The 17728-nt window shown below is 41.4% G+C and overlaps 1 protein-coding gene and 1 long non-coding RNA gene across 2 annotated transcripts in view; both read right to left on the reverse strand.

Moving 5' to 3' along the window:
* LOC111951490 (protein phosphatase 1H-like) overlaps nucleotides 1–17728 on the reverse strand; it is a 54828-nt gene that overhangs the window by 18705 nt on the left and 18395 nt on the right. The window contains exons 2-6 of the mRNA XM_023969619.2: nucleotides 16070–16238; nucleotides 12570–12926; nucleotides 7769–7881; nucleotides 5525–5609; nucleotides 5121–5239 (exon numbers count right to left, since the gene is read on the reverse strand). Coding sequence (XP_023825387.1) covers nucleotides 5121–5239; nucleotides 5525–5609; nucleotides 7769–7881; nucleotides 12570–12926; nucleotides 16070–16238 — 843 coding nt within the window. The remainder of the gene's footprint in view (nucleotides 1–5120; nucleotides 5240–5524; nucleotides 5610–7768; nucleotides 7882–12569; nucleotides 12927–16069; nucleotides 16239–17728) is intronic.
* LOC139022963 (uncharacterized) lies at nucleotides 1863–3536 on the reverse strand. Its single transcript, XR_011474037.1, has 3 exons — nucleotides 2954–3536; nucleotides 2599–2698; nucleotides 1863–2123 (listed from the first exon to the last, which is right to left on the reverse strand). It is a non-coding gene; the product is annotated as an uncharacterized lncRNA (long non-coding RNA).

Genomic DNA, 17728 nt, shown 5'->3' on the forward strand with positions numbered 1-17728 from the left:
TCGGCTGTCACAGCTGTCAACAGAAGCAGACCAAAGTGCAGCGTGGTAAGCGGTCATAATCCTTTTTATTAGAAAGATTACGCCAACAAAACAATAAACAAAAAAACAACCGTGAAGCTTAAGGCTATGTGCCACAAACAAAGTTAACTTCCCACAAACACAGGTGGGAAAAAGGGCAGCCTAAGTATGGTTCTCAATCAGAGACAACGATAGACAGCTGTCCCTGATTGAGAACCCTACCTGGCCAAAACATAGAACATAGAATACCCACCCCAACTCACGCCCTGACCAAACCAAAATAGAGACATAAAAAGGATCTCTAAGGTCAGGGCGTGACAGTACCCCCCCCCCCTAAAGGTGCGGACTCAACCGCAAAACCTAAAACCTATAGGGGAGGGTCTGGATCTCTCGTCTTTTTTAAGGGTGGGTTATCTAGGTGAATTATATTTCTATGTTGGCCTAGTATGGTTCCCAATCAGAGGCAGCTGTTTATCGTTGTCTCTGATTGGGGATCATATTTAGGTAGCCATTTTCCCATTGTGCTTTGTGGGATCTTGTCTAGGTAGCACTACTCTGAGCTTCATGTGTCGTTTGTTCGCTTTATTGTTTTGTTCTTTAAGTTTTCTATTCCAAAATAAAGGAAACATACCACGCTGCATCTTGGTCTGCTCATTTCAACGATCGTGACAGTTGTAAATCTATTTTTGTCTTACAGACAATACCATGTGGTACCTGGGCTTCTTCCTGGAGTGGATTCTAGATAGAGAGAGAAACATAATTCCTTTGCCTGTGTGTTTTCATTGGAGCAGAACTGTATCCCTCTCAATGGATTGGACATTATGCTAGATTTTAAGCAATAGATGACAAGAGTAGCTGAATGGCAGTTTAATCATGACAACACCCCTCCCATCATTTGCTAATCAACAGATGTCTGCACTTTACACCTCAAGACATATTCCCTGCACTTTACTACATTGATCATACTGTATTTTCTTCCTGAATGTTTCTTTGTGAATGGCAATTTCATCATGACCATCTCTCTCATCATCTGCTGATCCATCAGTTCTCATTTTGAGTTAGCATTAAATAGTGTACATTCCCCTGTATTTTAGAATTTGACAAATCTTTTTGGGGGGGATATCTGAATGTCTAAAGGCCAGTTTATACTCCGGTGGTGGAATGTCTGTAAACATTAAAAAAGTTTAAGTCTCTGCGACTGTCGCAACGTCCATTGACGTGGTTACCAGACTGCCACAGCAACCAAACCAAATCCTCCTGAGACCAGATGATGCAGGAGTTCTAAAATTGTCAGATAGAATGACCTACTTTTATTTCATCACACTGTGGCAGTAACCTATTTTCTGTAAGCTCGCCATTAGCTTGTAAATAATGATGTTGTGGGTTTATTTACCTGTAATAATGAATAAAAAGTAACTAAAGTCTAGACGTTTAGACACTAGCTAGCAACAAACCAAAATATTGTTTKGAAAATTGCTTTTAGTTGCCTGGCTTGATTGGTTGACATTTACTGAATATATTTTTTAACAAATGTGTTTAATCTCTATTATTAAAATAGAGAAAGTATGCTATTTGGAGCACCGGGCTGCTGATGTCATGCAGAGGCTGTCATTTTGTGTTTATACTTTTTCAGAACGACAACAACAAGTTTGATGTCGGACGACAATAGAATGTTCATGATGTTGCTACGACAATCGTCTACAGGCATGTCAATATACGGACTGTAAACCAGCCTTGACATCTGTTTGATGCTATAAAGCCCTGTATAACTTAAATACAAATATTGTGTGAATCCAATAAAGGCAGACACATTTTTAAGATTAATATAAAGTATCTGTATTTATTTTATGGTGGTTRTACATGGTCTTATGTTGAGCCACACTGTCCTTTATCCGGCTTCGGTACACTGGCAATGGTGTTGTTTGGCATGGTGGGCTGGGGAAGCTAAGACTCTTTGTGCTTGTGGTGAATGGTCTTGTCCTGTCTGCGGTGTACAGCCAGCTGGATAAGTCTCTGCCAGAAGTGGTGAGTGCAGGGCTCGTAGACGTTCTTAAACACCAACTGTTTGGATCTCTTGCAGAAGATTTGCTGGTACTGCACGTCTCCTGGAAAGACATGGTTGTGGTGTTAGCATTTTACACTCATTTGGGGGAAGGGACGTAGGGCACTACTTTATTGATAAAAGTGTCAACTGAATGGGACCTAAGTGTTCAGAGACAAGCTAGTGTATTGTTTGGGACAATGAGGGACATTGGGAGCTGCATTTGAGAGGAAAGGCTGCAATAGGTCTGAAAATTCTTAGGAGGGCAGTTCTTACACTGATTGAGGAGAAATGGCACCTCAATAGCTCTCATACACAACAGTACATTTTCTGTCTCTAAACACAACCCTGCGCAACCAAAAAAAAACTCCCTCATCTCAAAGACCTGTTTGTAAACTTCCCCCAGCCCATTGACTTTGACAGCTCATTCTTGTCAATAGTTGCTCTTGGCAGGGGGATTTTTGTAGTAATGTTTTTGTATTGTGTTTTTTGAGAATCTGCAGAGAGATGAATGAGGTGGCTGTGTCTTGATTTTATACCTTTCAGTGTCCCTTGGTGGTTTCTGTCCCACAGTCTTGTGGTGCTCTATAACTGCAAGGTGTGTCCGCTCCCTCATGCTCGTGTATATTTCAGCAGGACCTGTGGATAACCGGAGTTTTACAAAGAGAAAAGGTAATAAGAGAAAAGGAGTGTCAGGTTTTGGCCAGGACTGTTCAGGTTTTGGTCACTAGATGTAGACTAAATTGATTACATGGTCTGGGAGGTACTCTGTGGTCCTACATCTAACCCCATAACACAAACCCATACAAACACTACCCAATTCATGTTGAAGCCATGCTTAAGGTAAATTGAGCTATCTTAGCCTTCAACTCGTAAATATTTTTGCCAATTTACCTTCACCTTGTGCAGAGCCAGCGGTTGGAAAAGCATCCTGGTGGAATCAGATTCTGTACCACCTAAAACAAAATACATACCAATACACAATTAAACCACACCACTAACTGTATTGATCTGTATTAGACTGGCTAGCTTAGCACACCTAACATGGACATTTTAATATTGTCAGCTTGCTGTTAGCTAGTTAGCATCACTAAATTGGAAGCAAGATGTCTAGCCAGCTGAGAACCAACAAGCTAACCAACCGTAGACAATTGACACACATTCATCATTGCTAACAACACACAAACAGAGAGTGAGTTAGCTATGTTGGCAATTCTATTTTTAGTAACAAGTGTTTTCCAGACAAGAGTGAAAATTCTGGCTACAAGATTCAGATACTCTTATTTGCAAACGTTAGCTAGCTTACATTAACGTTAGTCAAAATGTTTAATCTGCTGAAGGTAGCTACCAGTCTAGCAGTGACTAGCATTGCTTAGGCTAAATTGATTGACAGTAGTGTGTATACAAAAGAWAGCTATGCGATTTAACTGATGGCTTTCAGAGTTCAATACAGCACTGTAGCGAGCTAGCTAATTTAGTCCAGCTAGGCTAGCAAGCTAGCTAATGGTAGGTTACCTTAAATTGAGAATATTCTGTTTTGTTGTGAAGGAAAAAAAGCTGGCGTCGAAATGAATTCCCCATCAGTTCAGCCTAAAAAATCCCTCTGATAATCTTTGGTCACCGTAAACATCATTCTTCATAGCCACAAGCCACTGGAAGCATCAGGGTAAATCTCTGGTTGGTAGAACGGTGAAAGATAACTCATTTTTAATTAGCACAGCCAGGCACAGAACAAACACCACACTGGCATGATGACAAACGTTTCCCCGTGTTGTTCTTTCGAAGTAACAACACCATCTAAATCCAAGTTTGTGGGCACGCCCCATCGACCTAGCGGAGCTGTATCTGCATTCGCTATGAATGTCGGACTTTGTGCTTCACTATGAGCAGACAAATACACAGGAAGTCAAAACTTKCTGACTACCAGTGAAATGCTTGTGGTAWGGATAATTGTTTATGTTTATGACAAAAACTTAATGTTGTTAACATAGTAATGACTATATGCAGAGCCAGGGTGAAGTGTCCCTTTAAGTTAAACATGAATTCAAACTGGATAAGGTAAGGGACAGGGTTAAAAGAGAAAACATTTAAACAAGTGCCTAGCACCGGGATTGAACCCGCGATCCTCGGAGTCGTAGTGAGGTTTAAGCCATTCCTCTATGGTAATAGGTGCTTACGTTGCCCCTAGTGACCAGTATTGAAGGCATCTCCTGACATCCTGGGGACCCCGACACACGTTGAATACTGAAGTGGATTTGGTGTGACCTGGCTGCCTTAAACACAGAGGATTCGACATAACGCATTATGTGACATGGCCTGCTTCCCCACAGTGAGTTGTCTAGTCCATCCTGGTCCAATCTGAGCTGCATGCTGTGTCCCATGAGAGCAGAGCTTCATCACTGTATAAAGGAGCTCCACACTGTAGCACCAGCCACATGCTCCCTCTGCCCTCATCCCCATCCCAGCCTCTCTCCTCCTCTCCCCTACCCATGCCTCTCTTTACCTCCCTCTGTCTCTCCCCCTGTTTCTCTCTCTCCCCTTCCTCCACGGTTCATCTAAAGAACAGGGAGGAAGGGTGTTTGTACATGCACTAGGCACACACCATCCATCCCTTTAACACACTGCAGAGACACAAAACTGAGAGAGCACCGCCCATCCTGCCTGGCGGGCCTAACAACCATGCTAGTACTGCACACAGCACCCTGCCTGACACACACACCAGGGGATTAAAGGGGGGATAGAGGGAGAGATTCTTAGGGTGAATTACGATGGAGTGAAAAAGGGGAGCAATAGTGATAGATACTTGGTATGAATAAAGATGGAGAGGGAGAGAAAAAAGGAGGGTGATAAGTATAGCTATATATAGTGGTTAACAATGAAGGAGATAGGGTAGAGAGAACAGGAGCACAATAACCATAGGTAGGCCTACATACAGTACAGTGGATAAAGATGATGGAAAGATACCCATACAGAGACTGCTTTTAGAAGGCTGTATTGTTCAGTTTACATGTGTTTTGTAACAGATTGGGAGGATTCAATCTGGTAGATGGAGTGTACTGACCATCCATTCATTGTGAAGTCTCTGTAGAGCATCCTCTTGCCCACCTCCTTCCTCTGTACTCTCCTGGGGAACTCCAGATGGGTGAACTCTCCTCCCAATAGGTGAGGCTGCATGAAGCCCTGCACACAGACAGAAAAGGTCTTACATTACATTGGCTATGTTCAGACAGGGCAATCTATGCCCTGACAGACAATGCAATCTGTCAGATATTTCTAAAAGATCCTTGTTGAAAAAATCAATAAGGGAGTCTCATGATATTGTATAGAATCACACACTGTAAGCTTTCATGCAGAGAAAGGAGAGCAAGTCCAAGGTATCCTGACTTATAATCATAGATAGCTATATATTATAAATGTAAATGACTGGTGTCCATGAAAAAAAGTGAGCCACGGTTCTCTTCTCACCAGGAACTGTAGCCGTTGTCTCTCTGACTCTGGGGTGAACTCTGTGGACATGGGTATGACCTTCCCGTCCCTTATAATGATCGCCCTGGGGATACACGCACAAACGCACATGTAACAGTATAACTGTAAACCGTCCCCTCGCCCCGAAACGGGCGCGAACCAGGGACCCTCTGCACACATCAACAACTGACACCCACGAAGCGTCGTTACCCATCGCTCCACAAAAGTCGCGGCCCTTGCAGAGCAAGGGGCAACACTACTAATAGGTTTCAGAGCAAGTGACGTAACTGATTGAAACGCTACTAGCGCGTACCCGCTAACTAGCTAGCCATTTCACATCCGTTACACACACACACACACAAAATAAAGATATTAAAGGTCCAACCAATAAATAAAAAAATTCAAGCAGAATGGCGCAAATCCCCAATTGAGCTACATTCTGCCAGAAAATAATCATCAAAAGAAAATACAGATTGTGCACATTTCCTTTAATTTTAATTTTAATTTTATTTAACGCTTATGTAACTAGGCAAGTCATTTTCCCTAGCAGCCAACCTGCTTGAACCAATCCCTTGTAATTATAGTAAAATACTGAAATACAAACCCCTCTTCTCTTAAGGTAGCATTGACTTTTTTACAGTATAATAAAGTAAATTTTATGGTATTGTACTGTGTCATTACACAGTACTTGCTTTGATACCGTATTTATATTACAGTAGGTGTAATGTAATATTAAATACTTAATTTTACTTGCCACTGAGCTGCCTGTAAATTACTGTCAAATTCATGGTAACCCCTTTACAGTGTGCATGTAGGAAGTTACAGTATATACCTGGATTTGACTGGTTTGACTGAGCATAATATTATGTTCACATCTCCTGGGTGCGTACAGTACGGTGTCAGTGGGCCCGAGGTATTTAGACATACTGTAACTGCCAGGCTTCTCCACACATACTCTTTCATTTACAACACAATATATTATGGTGCCTTCAACACTTAAGGGTACAATTAATAACGTACACACAGATTCTTTTCAGCAGGGGATGGCAAATGTAGCCAAATGCATGAAAATGTAATTATGTTGGACCACCTGAAATACGATACATGCCTCTGCACTTGTAGGGCACTCATTCGCGCCACTGTTCACTCTGTTTGCTAAAAATATACAGTACCAGAACAGCTAACTTCAAACTGCAAGCAGAGAGATGAAAATGGTATCCATGAATTAATCTGACTCTGGGTAAGTAGGAAAAAAATATTGTACTAACCCATTAAAGTCTAAGCCCTATCTAAACTGGGGTGGGGGGGGGGGGTTCTACTAAGCTACATGGAAGGTCATACCAAGCATCCTTTTGCTATTTGATTTTTAAGACTGCTTGAAGTATAAAAAGAAGATATACCAAAAATTACTTGATGAAAATGTTTTTTGGGGCCTTACTGCTATTAGCCCCCCCCCAAAGAAATCTAGAGGGCGTTTGTTCTGAAGTGTCTGTCCTATATCAGGGATATAAGATTATATATATATATATATATATATATATATATATATATATATATATATATATATATACATATACATGTATCTAACCCCTTATTTTGGCACTAAACTGTCTCCATATATACTTCCATTGATTTTTTAAACTGGTAGTGAGGACCTTCAGATGAGTCTTGTGAGGCCTGTGGGCATTAGCGTGTAACCCAAACTGTTTGGACGCTACAAACAGAAGTGTGCAGATTGGCTGTACCAATTCAGATGAGTCCCTTGACGCTTGTGGGGGTGAGATTCTCCCCTTTACATAGAGGGGTCATAATAGTTTGTAGTCCAAACCGTTCGGACACTACAGACGAGTTTGTAAGAAGACAGATTTTTGGGATGTCTCATGGTCTGACAAACACTGCTCTAGCGCTGTCARAMATCCATGGATTGAGACTCATCCAATCCGCAAAAAAATTAAATATCTCTAGCTTACATTGAGGGATTTTTATGGGGATTTTTGTATTATGCTAATTCGATTTCCGTGGAAGCGAGTACATTGACCTTAATTGCCAAAATCTAGTACTTATCCCTTTAAAAAGAGCCTCTTGGAAGAAATATTAACAACATGGAAAAAATGAATATAGGGGAAACACTGACACGTTAGATTAGCCTAGCGTACCACCAATATGTTAAGAGTAGGTTTGTGCATTTTTGGGACAAGGCAGCTCAGGATCAAATCAGGATAGATACAACACACACACACTAACCTGCTGTCTCCTGCGTTTCCCACATATAGCTTTCCAAGCAGATAAACAACACACAGTGCTGTGCATCCTCCAGTGATATTATACACCTGCTTCTCCCTCTCTATCTGGGCATCCTGAAAACACACGCACACACACAGACACACACACATTAGTCAACCTAAAATTGGGTTTGTGAATACAGTGAATAACATGTATGTTTTGAATTTGACCCCCCCAAAAATCTATGAAACTAATAGGTGACAGAATACAAATATAACATGCAATTAACACCTAGTTAAAGCAATAAGACTTCCTTCAGAGGTTTCTGAGGAAGAGAATAAACTAAAAGGCAAGAAACAGTGATCTGGGGCTAAGCAGATGCACTGAACTGTGAAAGGTGTGTGTGTTTGCTGTGTGTGTCGTCTGTGCAGAAGGTGTCTGTGCGGGAGAGAGGAGCTATGGTGTGGTTTCTCTCCTACGCATTCTGCTTGTATGCTGATCGGCCATCTGATGACTCTGACCAGCACAGACAGGGGGCAGCTGAGGGCACTGCCAGGATAATGCCCTTCCACCCCCACCAGACCGGAGTTCAAAGAGTACATCATTTTTTGCTTGAGCTTGCCTGGCGCAACGGAACCAATGGAACACTGGGAAACGCAGGACATTCTGAGACAAAGTAAAGATATGCAACAATAAATAGATCCTTTCAAACTCTGTGGGGGTTAGAAGACAGTTTAAGTCGGTATGAGTTTAAAAAAAACAGCCAACGCATACAGTAAGGTCACCCGGAGTAAGCCTACAGTGTGCTCAGTCTAGAGAAAGGATATGTTCATAAATTCATCTCCCATACTACTGTACTATACATCATTTCTGCCCTGATGGATAGTATAACTAAGCCCTGCAGCAGGTGATGCTCTTTAAAGGTTACAGTATCTTGCTCCTGGGTGATTGAGCCTCAGGCTCTTCAAAATGCAGGCAGTTTCACTGGTCTTAGCCTTACTAAATGTTAAGGGAACATGAGATGGGTTAAGCTTGAGTAAGGCAGATTAAATTTACATGGGAAGGAGCTCAGGGTGGGAGACTTGAGAGCATCCTATATTAACTTACATTGCCATCTAGAGGCCATATACAGTATTCAATTTCTGAGAGATGATGAGCGTTGAGTCTGAATATGAAAAATACTATAAGTAAAGTCACAAGGAATAGACAGCTGCCTAGCTGCCTACAAAACAGCTGTTGGTAACTGACTGTAATCAGGGCTGGGCAAAAATGACAAAATACAATTACAAAATAATATTAAGATCAATGTCTCAAAATAAACTGCAAAATACTTGTATTTAAAAAAAATTAGGCAGCGTTGTGGACGGAAGCTGACGTGTGTCTAGAAATAGGAGTGGGGACAGGTAAATGGCACATGACAGMTAAATAACTATATACAAAACAAATCTTCAACGTTATCACGTCAGTGTATAGAGGCAACATGAAAAACATGAAAAATTAAGGCAACATGAAAAATAGCACACAGGAATGTATTCAAAGGACATGGGTAAAGAGATACTCTATCAGAGTTGCGTGCGTAAAAGACAGACTATGCACTGGTGCGTAAAATACATTGTACAAAAACACACACAGAAAGCACACCATGGCGATAATCAGAAACTCAACAGAGCAAGGAATTACACAAAAGGCTATATACTGGTCAGTATAGGAAAAACTATGTATACTAGAGAAAACAGTTCAGCTCTWGTTGTTGTTTAATCCGTAACGGTTACATAAACRTTTTACTTGCTATGACTGTGATATGTTGTTGTTTATCTACCTTAGTTGAATGTACTCTGGATAAGAGTGTCTGCTAAATGAACAAAATGTAAATGTGAAAATAAACATACTTCTATTGGCCACGTTCCAGGCGGAGCTCACTAGAATAATTCTCAGCATGCTTTGCAATTGTTCATTTTTACATATACATTTATATTTCGTTCATTTAACAGGCGCTCTTATCACACCATAGTGCATTAGACCTCTGATACCAATGCAGGTTGAAAGGGGGCCACAAAAGTGTGAACCGTTATAAAAAACGGTATAGAGAAGTATTTTGTATGTTGTTACAAAATARATTGGGGTGTAGTTCAGCCAAGTGTATTACAAATTACAAAATACTTAGAAGTAACTGAAATACATATCTCAAATACATGCAACACAAATACTGCCCATCTCTGACTGTAATTATCTGCCACTTGGGATTTTATATGAATGTGTTGCATAAAATGCACTTAATCATTTGTGTTGTGTCATGAAGTTGCCCTGTTGGGTGAGGTTTATGACCCCCCATAAATACCTTTCCCCCATTTCTCTCCACTCTACAGAATGGACTCTTGGAAAGCCTTGTGTTACCACAGAGAAAGTACGGTAACATCAAAAGGCTGGGGCATGGAACAATATTTCACTTTCTCAACCAGTTGAAAGTGTCCGTTGGTACTTTTAAAGAATATGATGTCAGATCAGTTGGTGTCTGGGACATTATATCTGATGATTGGACGACATAAATTGTATCTTGGAAAGTCTACACATTCTAGTTATCAGATTCACATGGGATTGTTGTGCAATTTAAATGTTTAAATATGAAACTATTTGTGAAATGATGAAATGTAACTTTAGCCTCCTAAATAAGATTGTTTCATAGTAAAACGTAGGCCCAGTCAGTGGCCACACCCAAGTGAACAGACATCGGTTGAGAACTATGAAACACGCCCTTCTCTCCCCCAATACAAAAGCCCGTTGACGGATGTAAACCTCAGTTCCCGATGACGTGAGGACTGGTGTCCGTACGTTTAAAAGGGCTAATTTCAACTACACCCTAACAAAATTAACATTTAGTTCCAGAAATGTTAGMACTGCTGTCCTAACGTTTAAAAGGGTGAATTTCAACAAGGAGGTGACGATTACCACGCTGGAATGGTGAATTTCGAATAGACCAGCCAGAATACAGCGCGAGCTGATTATGGCAACTTGGTATAAACTTTGAACTATTATTCACTAAAGAAGAAGTGATACCTKCTKGACGTTGAATTATCAGCTGCAGCTGTAAACGTACGTGGCCTAGGAKAGGACAGACAATCTCCTAAGAACAACAGGGAACTTTACGTATCCGCTCTACAACACTACGACCAGAAAGATTCTTCAAAAGGACAATGGTGATCTCTGCTGGGAAAACCAGTCTTCAATCTTCGACCCATCTATTGAAGTGCAGCTCAGAGTAAATATATATCTTGCATTTTCCTTTTCCGAAAGGGCGGTTATTAGAATGCATAATATTCTGTATTTACGGTAGCAGGGCGTCTCAAGGTCCGAMAGAGACCCAATCCCTTTGTCCCTCAGTCTTCCCGCTCTTTCATTCAAACCCAACCCCCTTCCTTTGTGTAACCAGCCGTCACATCGGGTTAGCCCACTAGGGGCTTTTCATGACATGATTAGTAATCGATGTATGATCTATCCTGTGTATATATATATGTGATTCTGTGTGATTATTTAGGTATTTAGTAAATAAATAATTAAGCCAATTTGTGTATTGCTGATTCAACTTGTTAGCTAGGGTTCATGCAGATAACCAAGTACTCAGAATGAGACCGATCGAGGTGACGATTAATAATTGACTGKTATTGATATAAAAGATCTTCAGGTCTTTAAGAGAGTTGATTCAGGAGATAACKGCTCTATATAAATGAATGCTTCCGTGGTGCCCCAAGTTATTAATGGTTTAATTGTTGCATGGTTTAATTCAATCACGTAATCAATTAAACGTTAGGTAATCGATTTGATAAAATAGCATGTCATAATTTAATCATAGTCAGAGACGACAGTTGTGTGTATTGGGATTAAAAAGGGGCAATCTGCGATAGACTTTCTAAAGAACATCATTTATAAATGCCTCATGAGCTTAGTTCAAATGTGCTAGGCCATCAGAACCCACAATATACGCTTGTTTTACTCCTTTGTTTGTAAACAAAGTAATTGTAAACTAACACTGTATAGCCTCAAAACATCGTTAAAACTATCATTTTGATCTTGTGAATGGTCCGTCCTTGCATCCATAGTCCTGTCAATGAATTTGAGAGTGGTTATATTTCTCCAGCCCCATCCCTCAGCTATTTACCAAGTCAGTGGTGGGGTGTTCGCTTTGCTATTGTTTGAACTGCAGATTGCTCSTTTAAGGATATGTAAACCACAAGTATGATAAAGAATAGATAAAGAAAGTAGAGATAAAGCCATATCCTCAGGAAGACAACAGGAGGAAACAATCTAGGAAGCTATCACATTTGAGTTGTTTTAAAGAAATACAGCGATTTAGATGGTTGATAACATGGTTCAATAATCAATTACTCTTTAAGTCAAACATACAGATGGAACTGAAGCTATCAATTTATTAGGTCTTAGTACACTCAGTGAKAATCAGTTGTATTGTTAGGCTGAGCATTGTATGTACTGATACATATGTCACACTGCACCAGATGGTGGGCAATTCTCTGTGTGGATTGAGACCTGGATGATGTGATGAGATGAATAGACATGGTGAAGAAATGATATGGAGAGGATAGAAAGAGGATTTGTGACTAGATAAGTTAGAAATGGGTGAAGGTGGTGGTGGGATGAGGGGTCGGGGTTGAGGTGGGAGGGAGGGAGAGGTCTGTGAGGAAAAATACCTACAAGGCACATCTAACCAGGACAGAGGCAACATCTCTGCAACTCTGATAGTCTCCCTCAAACAATAGCACCTCATTGAGATTTACACAACACAACAACAACAGCCATGGTAGGTACTCACCATCTCCTTGAAGGCGTTCTCCATGGCTCCCATCACCAGGCTATCGTGCTGGATCTTCTTCTCTGTGAAGAACCTCTGTGGTGGAGGGGTGCAGGGGGTGCTGGGGGCGCCAGTGGCTCCACGGAGTGACGCGGCCCGGGTCAGGGTGGCCCGGTGGATCCCGGGGGTCATGTGGTGGTTAGACTCTTCACCGAAGATGGTGGGCGGTAAAACGGCATGGTTCSTTAGGACCTCGAGGACAGACTGGAGATGCTCAACGATGTGGTGTTGGAGGAGCTTGGAGGCCGCTACTGCAGCCCCGGAGCCGGCGTGGCCGTCGAACAATGCCCAGTAGTAGAATACCAGACTCTCTGAGTCCTGTAGCGTTGTGGGTGTGTGTGTGTGTGGGGGGGATACAATATAAATATGTTTGCTTAGAAATAGAATAGAATGGATACTTTGTAGTCTATTTTTCAATAGCCTTGATAGCATAGATTTGCTATCAGAATAATAAATAAAAAATGTAACCTTTATTTAACTAGGCAAGTCAGTTACAGTGATGGCCTACACCGGCCAAACCCGGACGACGCTGGGCCAATTGTGCGCCACCCTATGGGACTCCCAATCACGGCCGGTTATGATACAGTCTGGATTCAAACCAGGGTGTATGTAGTGACGCGATGCAGTGCCTTAGACCACTGCGCCACTCAGGAGGCTATTGTGTGTTTAATTTGATCAAATATTTTCCTGGAGGTGGCCGGCGGGAGCATGTCAGATTAATATGCTTAATCTCATTTAAAATGATTACGTTCATGGTATTCACAGTTCATCCTTCATTCGGGAGGATTTCTAAATGGGTTATCAAACTACCGTAGTTATTACTGACCAGCCGTTGCTTTAATACAGTATGTACAAAGTCTATCGTGCCAGTCAATGTAGTACCAGGCCCATGTGTTTCTGGCCAAGAGCCAAACTTGCCAGAAACCTGTCTGTTTGTCCCTAGAAGGGCTCTATAAGAGGATCAGAGTATACACATTAAACCATCCCCACTCATTCACCCACAGTAGTGTTTCAATGGACTTGCCTGCTATTATTAGATACATCAGCACAGCTTCTCAGAGCACTAAGTAATCAACTGGGAGAGAAAGAGTTGCTTGAATGACAAATGACCCCTGTTGAACATTCAGTACATAAGGGTTGTTCTCTCTCTCTCTCTCTCTCTCTCTCTCTCTCTCTCTCTCTGCACTGTGGGTTTGCAACAAGCCCCATTCAACAGCTGTGAAAAAAGGTGAGGCACTTATGTCAGAGTAGAGGCAATTATGGTATCAAACAACTGGAGGTTACATGTGTACCCTGCTGCTTCAAATACAAAAGCATTCAAACTATGTCAGAAAAGATGAAGGGAATGTATTGCATGAGTGGATAAGAGCAATGAAAAACAAAGCTGAAATGTTGGTGTTAAGACATTTCGGTTTGTTTTGTAATTTTGTAGGAGTCATGTAACGAGCTCGCTCTGTAAGACAGCAATACTGGAGTAACGCATCATGACTCACTCTGACCAATCACATGTGTACGCTACAGAGGTCAAACCAATCACTGAGCAGCGCTGTGATGTGCCTGCTGGCACTGGCTGAGTGACAGTCACCCCGGCCTGCTCAGGGCAATAGGCAACACAGGAAGCAGTAGATCAGAGACCACTGACATCCTCTCTAGAGAAGGTATAGGATTCTGAGAAAAAGAAAGGCCAGTGGATGTGCATGGCCTCTGGGTTAAATCTCAACAGTATCATGGATTAAAGGAAAGAGACAAGTGTGTCTGTGTGCTTACGCATAGATAGAGAGAATGTGTGGAAGAGAGAGAGAGAGAGAGAGAGAGAAAGAGAGACAGAGAGAGTGTGTGTGTATGTACAGAGCATTCGGAAAGTATTCAGACCACTAGACTTTTTCCATATTTTTTTGCGTTACAGCCTTATTTTAAAATGGACTAGTTTTTTCCCCTCAATCTACACACAATGCCCCATAATGACAAAGCAAAAAACAGGTTTTTAGAAATGTCACATTTCCATAAGTGTTCAGACCCTTTACTCAGTACTTTGTTGAAGCACCTTTGGCAGCGATTACAATCTCAAGTCTTCTTGGATATGACGCTACAAGCTTGGCACACCTGTATTTGGGGAGTTTCTCCCATTCTTCTCTGCAGATCCTCTCAAGCTCTGAGAGGTTGGATGGGGAGCGTCACAGCACAGCTATTTTCAGGTCTTTCCAGAGATGTTTGATCGTGGTTCAAGTCCGGGCTCTGGCTGGGCCACTCAAGGACATTAGGACACTTGTCCCGAAGCCACTCCTGCATTGTCTTGGCTGTGCTTAGGGTCTTTGTCCTGTTGGGAGGTGAACCTTTGCCCCAGTCTGAGGTCCTGAGCGCTCTGGAGCAAGTTTTCATCCAGGATCTCGCTGTACTTTGCTCATCTTTCCCTCGATCCTGACTAGTCTCAGAGTCCTTGTCGCTGAAAAACATCCCCTAAGCATAATACTGCAACCACCATGCTTAACGGTAGGGTTGGTGAAGACGTGACGCTTGGCATTCAGGCCAAAGAGTTCAATCTTGGTTTCATCAGACCAGAGAATCTTGTTTCTCATGGTGATGAGAGTATTTAGGTGCCTTTTGGCAAACTCCAAGCAGGCTGTCATGTGCCTTTTACTGAGGAGCTGCTTCTGTCTGACCACATAAAGGCCTGATTGGTGGAGTGCTGCAGAGATTGTTATCTTTCTGGAAGGGTCTCCCTTCTCCACAGAGGAACTCTGGAGCTCTGTCAGAGTGACCATCGGGTTCTTGGTCACCTCCCTGACCAAGGCCCTTCTCCCCCGATTGCTCAGTTTGGCCTGGCGGCCAGCTCTAGGAAGGGTCTTGGTGGTTCCAAACTTCTTCCATTTAAGAATGATGGAAGATACTGTGTTCTTTGAGACCTTCTTTTGGACCTGCAGAAATGTTTTGGTACCCTTCCRCAGATCTGTGCCTCGACACAATCCTGTCTTGGAGCTCTACGGACAATTCCTTTGACCTCATGGCTTGGTTACTGCTTTGACATGCACTGTCAACTGTGAGACRTTATATAAACAGGTGTGTGCCTTTCCAAATCATGTTCAATCAAATTAATTTACCACAGGTGGACACCAATCAAATTGTAGAAACATCTTAAGGATGATCAATGGAAACAGTAGGCACCAGAGCTCAATTTTGAGTATCATAGCAAAGGCTCTGAATACTTATGCAAATAAGGTATTTCTGTTTTTTATTTTTAATACACTTGCAAAATTTCTAAAAACCTGTTTTTGTTTTGTCATTATGGGATATTGTGTGTAGATTGATGAGGGATATTTTTTTWTTWATTAKATTTTAGAATAAGGCTGTTGCGTAACAYAATTTGGAAAAAGTKATGGGGTCTGAATACTTTCRGAATGCACTGTAAATGTATGGGCACCCATGCATGTGTCTGCATGTGTGTGTTTGCCTCTGTCTCTCACAGCGCTGTTCTCCTTCAACCCCAGGCCTTCTCCGTTGGGCAGCGAGGATCTTCTCTTGGCYGTGGGGGTCTTAATGGGGGTGGTGGAGTCTCCTGGTCTCTTTCTCACCACCACCACCTCACAACACGCCTGGTCCTCATTCAGGGAACTCTTACCTGCGTTTATCACCCTGGAGGAGAGGGGAGCACATACCAAACACACAGGATTAGCTACTTACACTCTTAGAAATAAGGGTAAGGGGTCATTCTATTTAATTGTAATCACTTTTTGACCGCACCCCATTTGATTTGAACAAAACTTGCCATGCGTATAATTGGTCAGAAAGTTACATTTTTTAACTGAATGACAAAACATTAAGGATATAGAGGTGCTCAAAGTTGAACCATTTTGCATTCCCCACCCTACCATTAGACGTTGATATAATTTAAAAGCTTACAAACAGGGTTTTCAAACAACTGAATAATTTATTGAAAAAAAGGGTTTTAATAAACATGCAATTTTTAAACCTTTAACATCAATTATCCAAAAACGCTTCAACTCCAATTTTTTTCACCCTACGGTTAGGCTACAAATAGTTCCTTTGGCCCAGTTTTCCAAAAGTTTTCTGATTTGGATTTCAGGAATTGGATAGGATTAAATGCATAGAAATATAATGAATAGAATGGGRGTCCCAATTCTAGTCAACGATACGCCCATTCTATTCATTGTATGTCTATGCATTTAATCCTATCCGAGTGCCGAATCCGATTAGATAATATTTTAAAAACTGAGCCCGGTTGRACAAAATACACATCATGTACCTTCAGAGGCACACAATGATCTCACATCGTTCTGTTTGGTATCCTTTTGGGTACTTGTATGGATAATCTAGTATAAATGGTACATTTRTGTGACCAATATTTTGAATATAAAAATGGAACAATCACACTCCAAGGTGAAGGTACATTTCTGTTTCCCAGGGTACAAACATATTTTGTGAACCCTCAATATCCATCATAAAGTACAATGAGGACTTTATTCCACTTAAAAGGAACTAACAGCTTTGTCACTGTGGCGGTATCTTAAAAGGCAAATATGTATTTCCCAGCATGCTCTATATAAGGTAGATTTTTTATTTTTTGAATATCTGTGCTTTTGCATATACATTGATTAATCTTATGCTACACAAAGATAAATAACATACATTTTTCTCAACTAATCCAATCAGTTAGTCGGATATTTTGCACTCGTTATTGAAATAGTTCCAGTTTAAATGGCTTAGGTACTCTCCTGTATGTTTCTAACGCTGGCAGTCATACAAATTCCAACTGTTGGATAGCCTAACTCTGGCTGGAGTCCAATAGGAATTACACATCACTTTGTAATCCAGAATAATGTGACTTGCAGGTAGGGTAACTACTTACAAGCCTGATATGACCTGTAAACCATGAGTTTCAGGCCACTGAATTAGGGTAAAACTAGGCCTCAAAATAAGGCCTTATGAGCTATGTAATTTGTCATAAAGAGTTACATCTGAATGCTGTTTGTCTAGGAACTCACTCAGGCCACAGGARTGAAAATGAACGAATTAAGAACCGTCACAAAAAAACTGTCATGGGTGGAAATTAACAATTCACTTGAAAAGGCAAGGCACACTGGGAAATTATATTGGAGGCGTGG

The sequence above is a fragment of the Salvelinus sp. IW2-2015 genome, linkage group LG3, assembly GCF_002910315.2.
Source record: "Salvelinus sp. IW2-2015 linkage group LG3, ASM291031v2, whole genome shotgun sequence".
Classification (NCBI taxonomy): Eukaryota; Metazoa; Chordata; class Actinopteri; order Salmoniformes; family Salmonidae; genus Salvelinus; species Salvelinus sp. IW2-2015.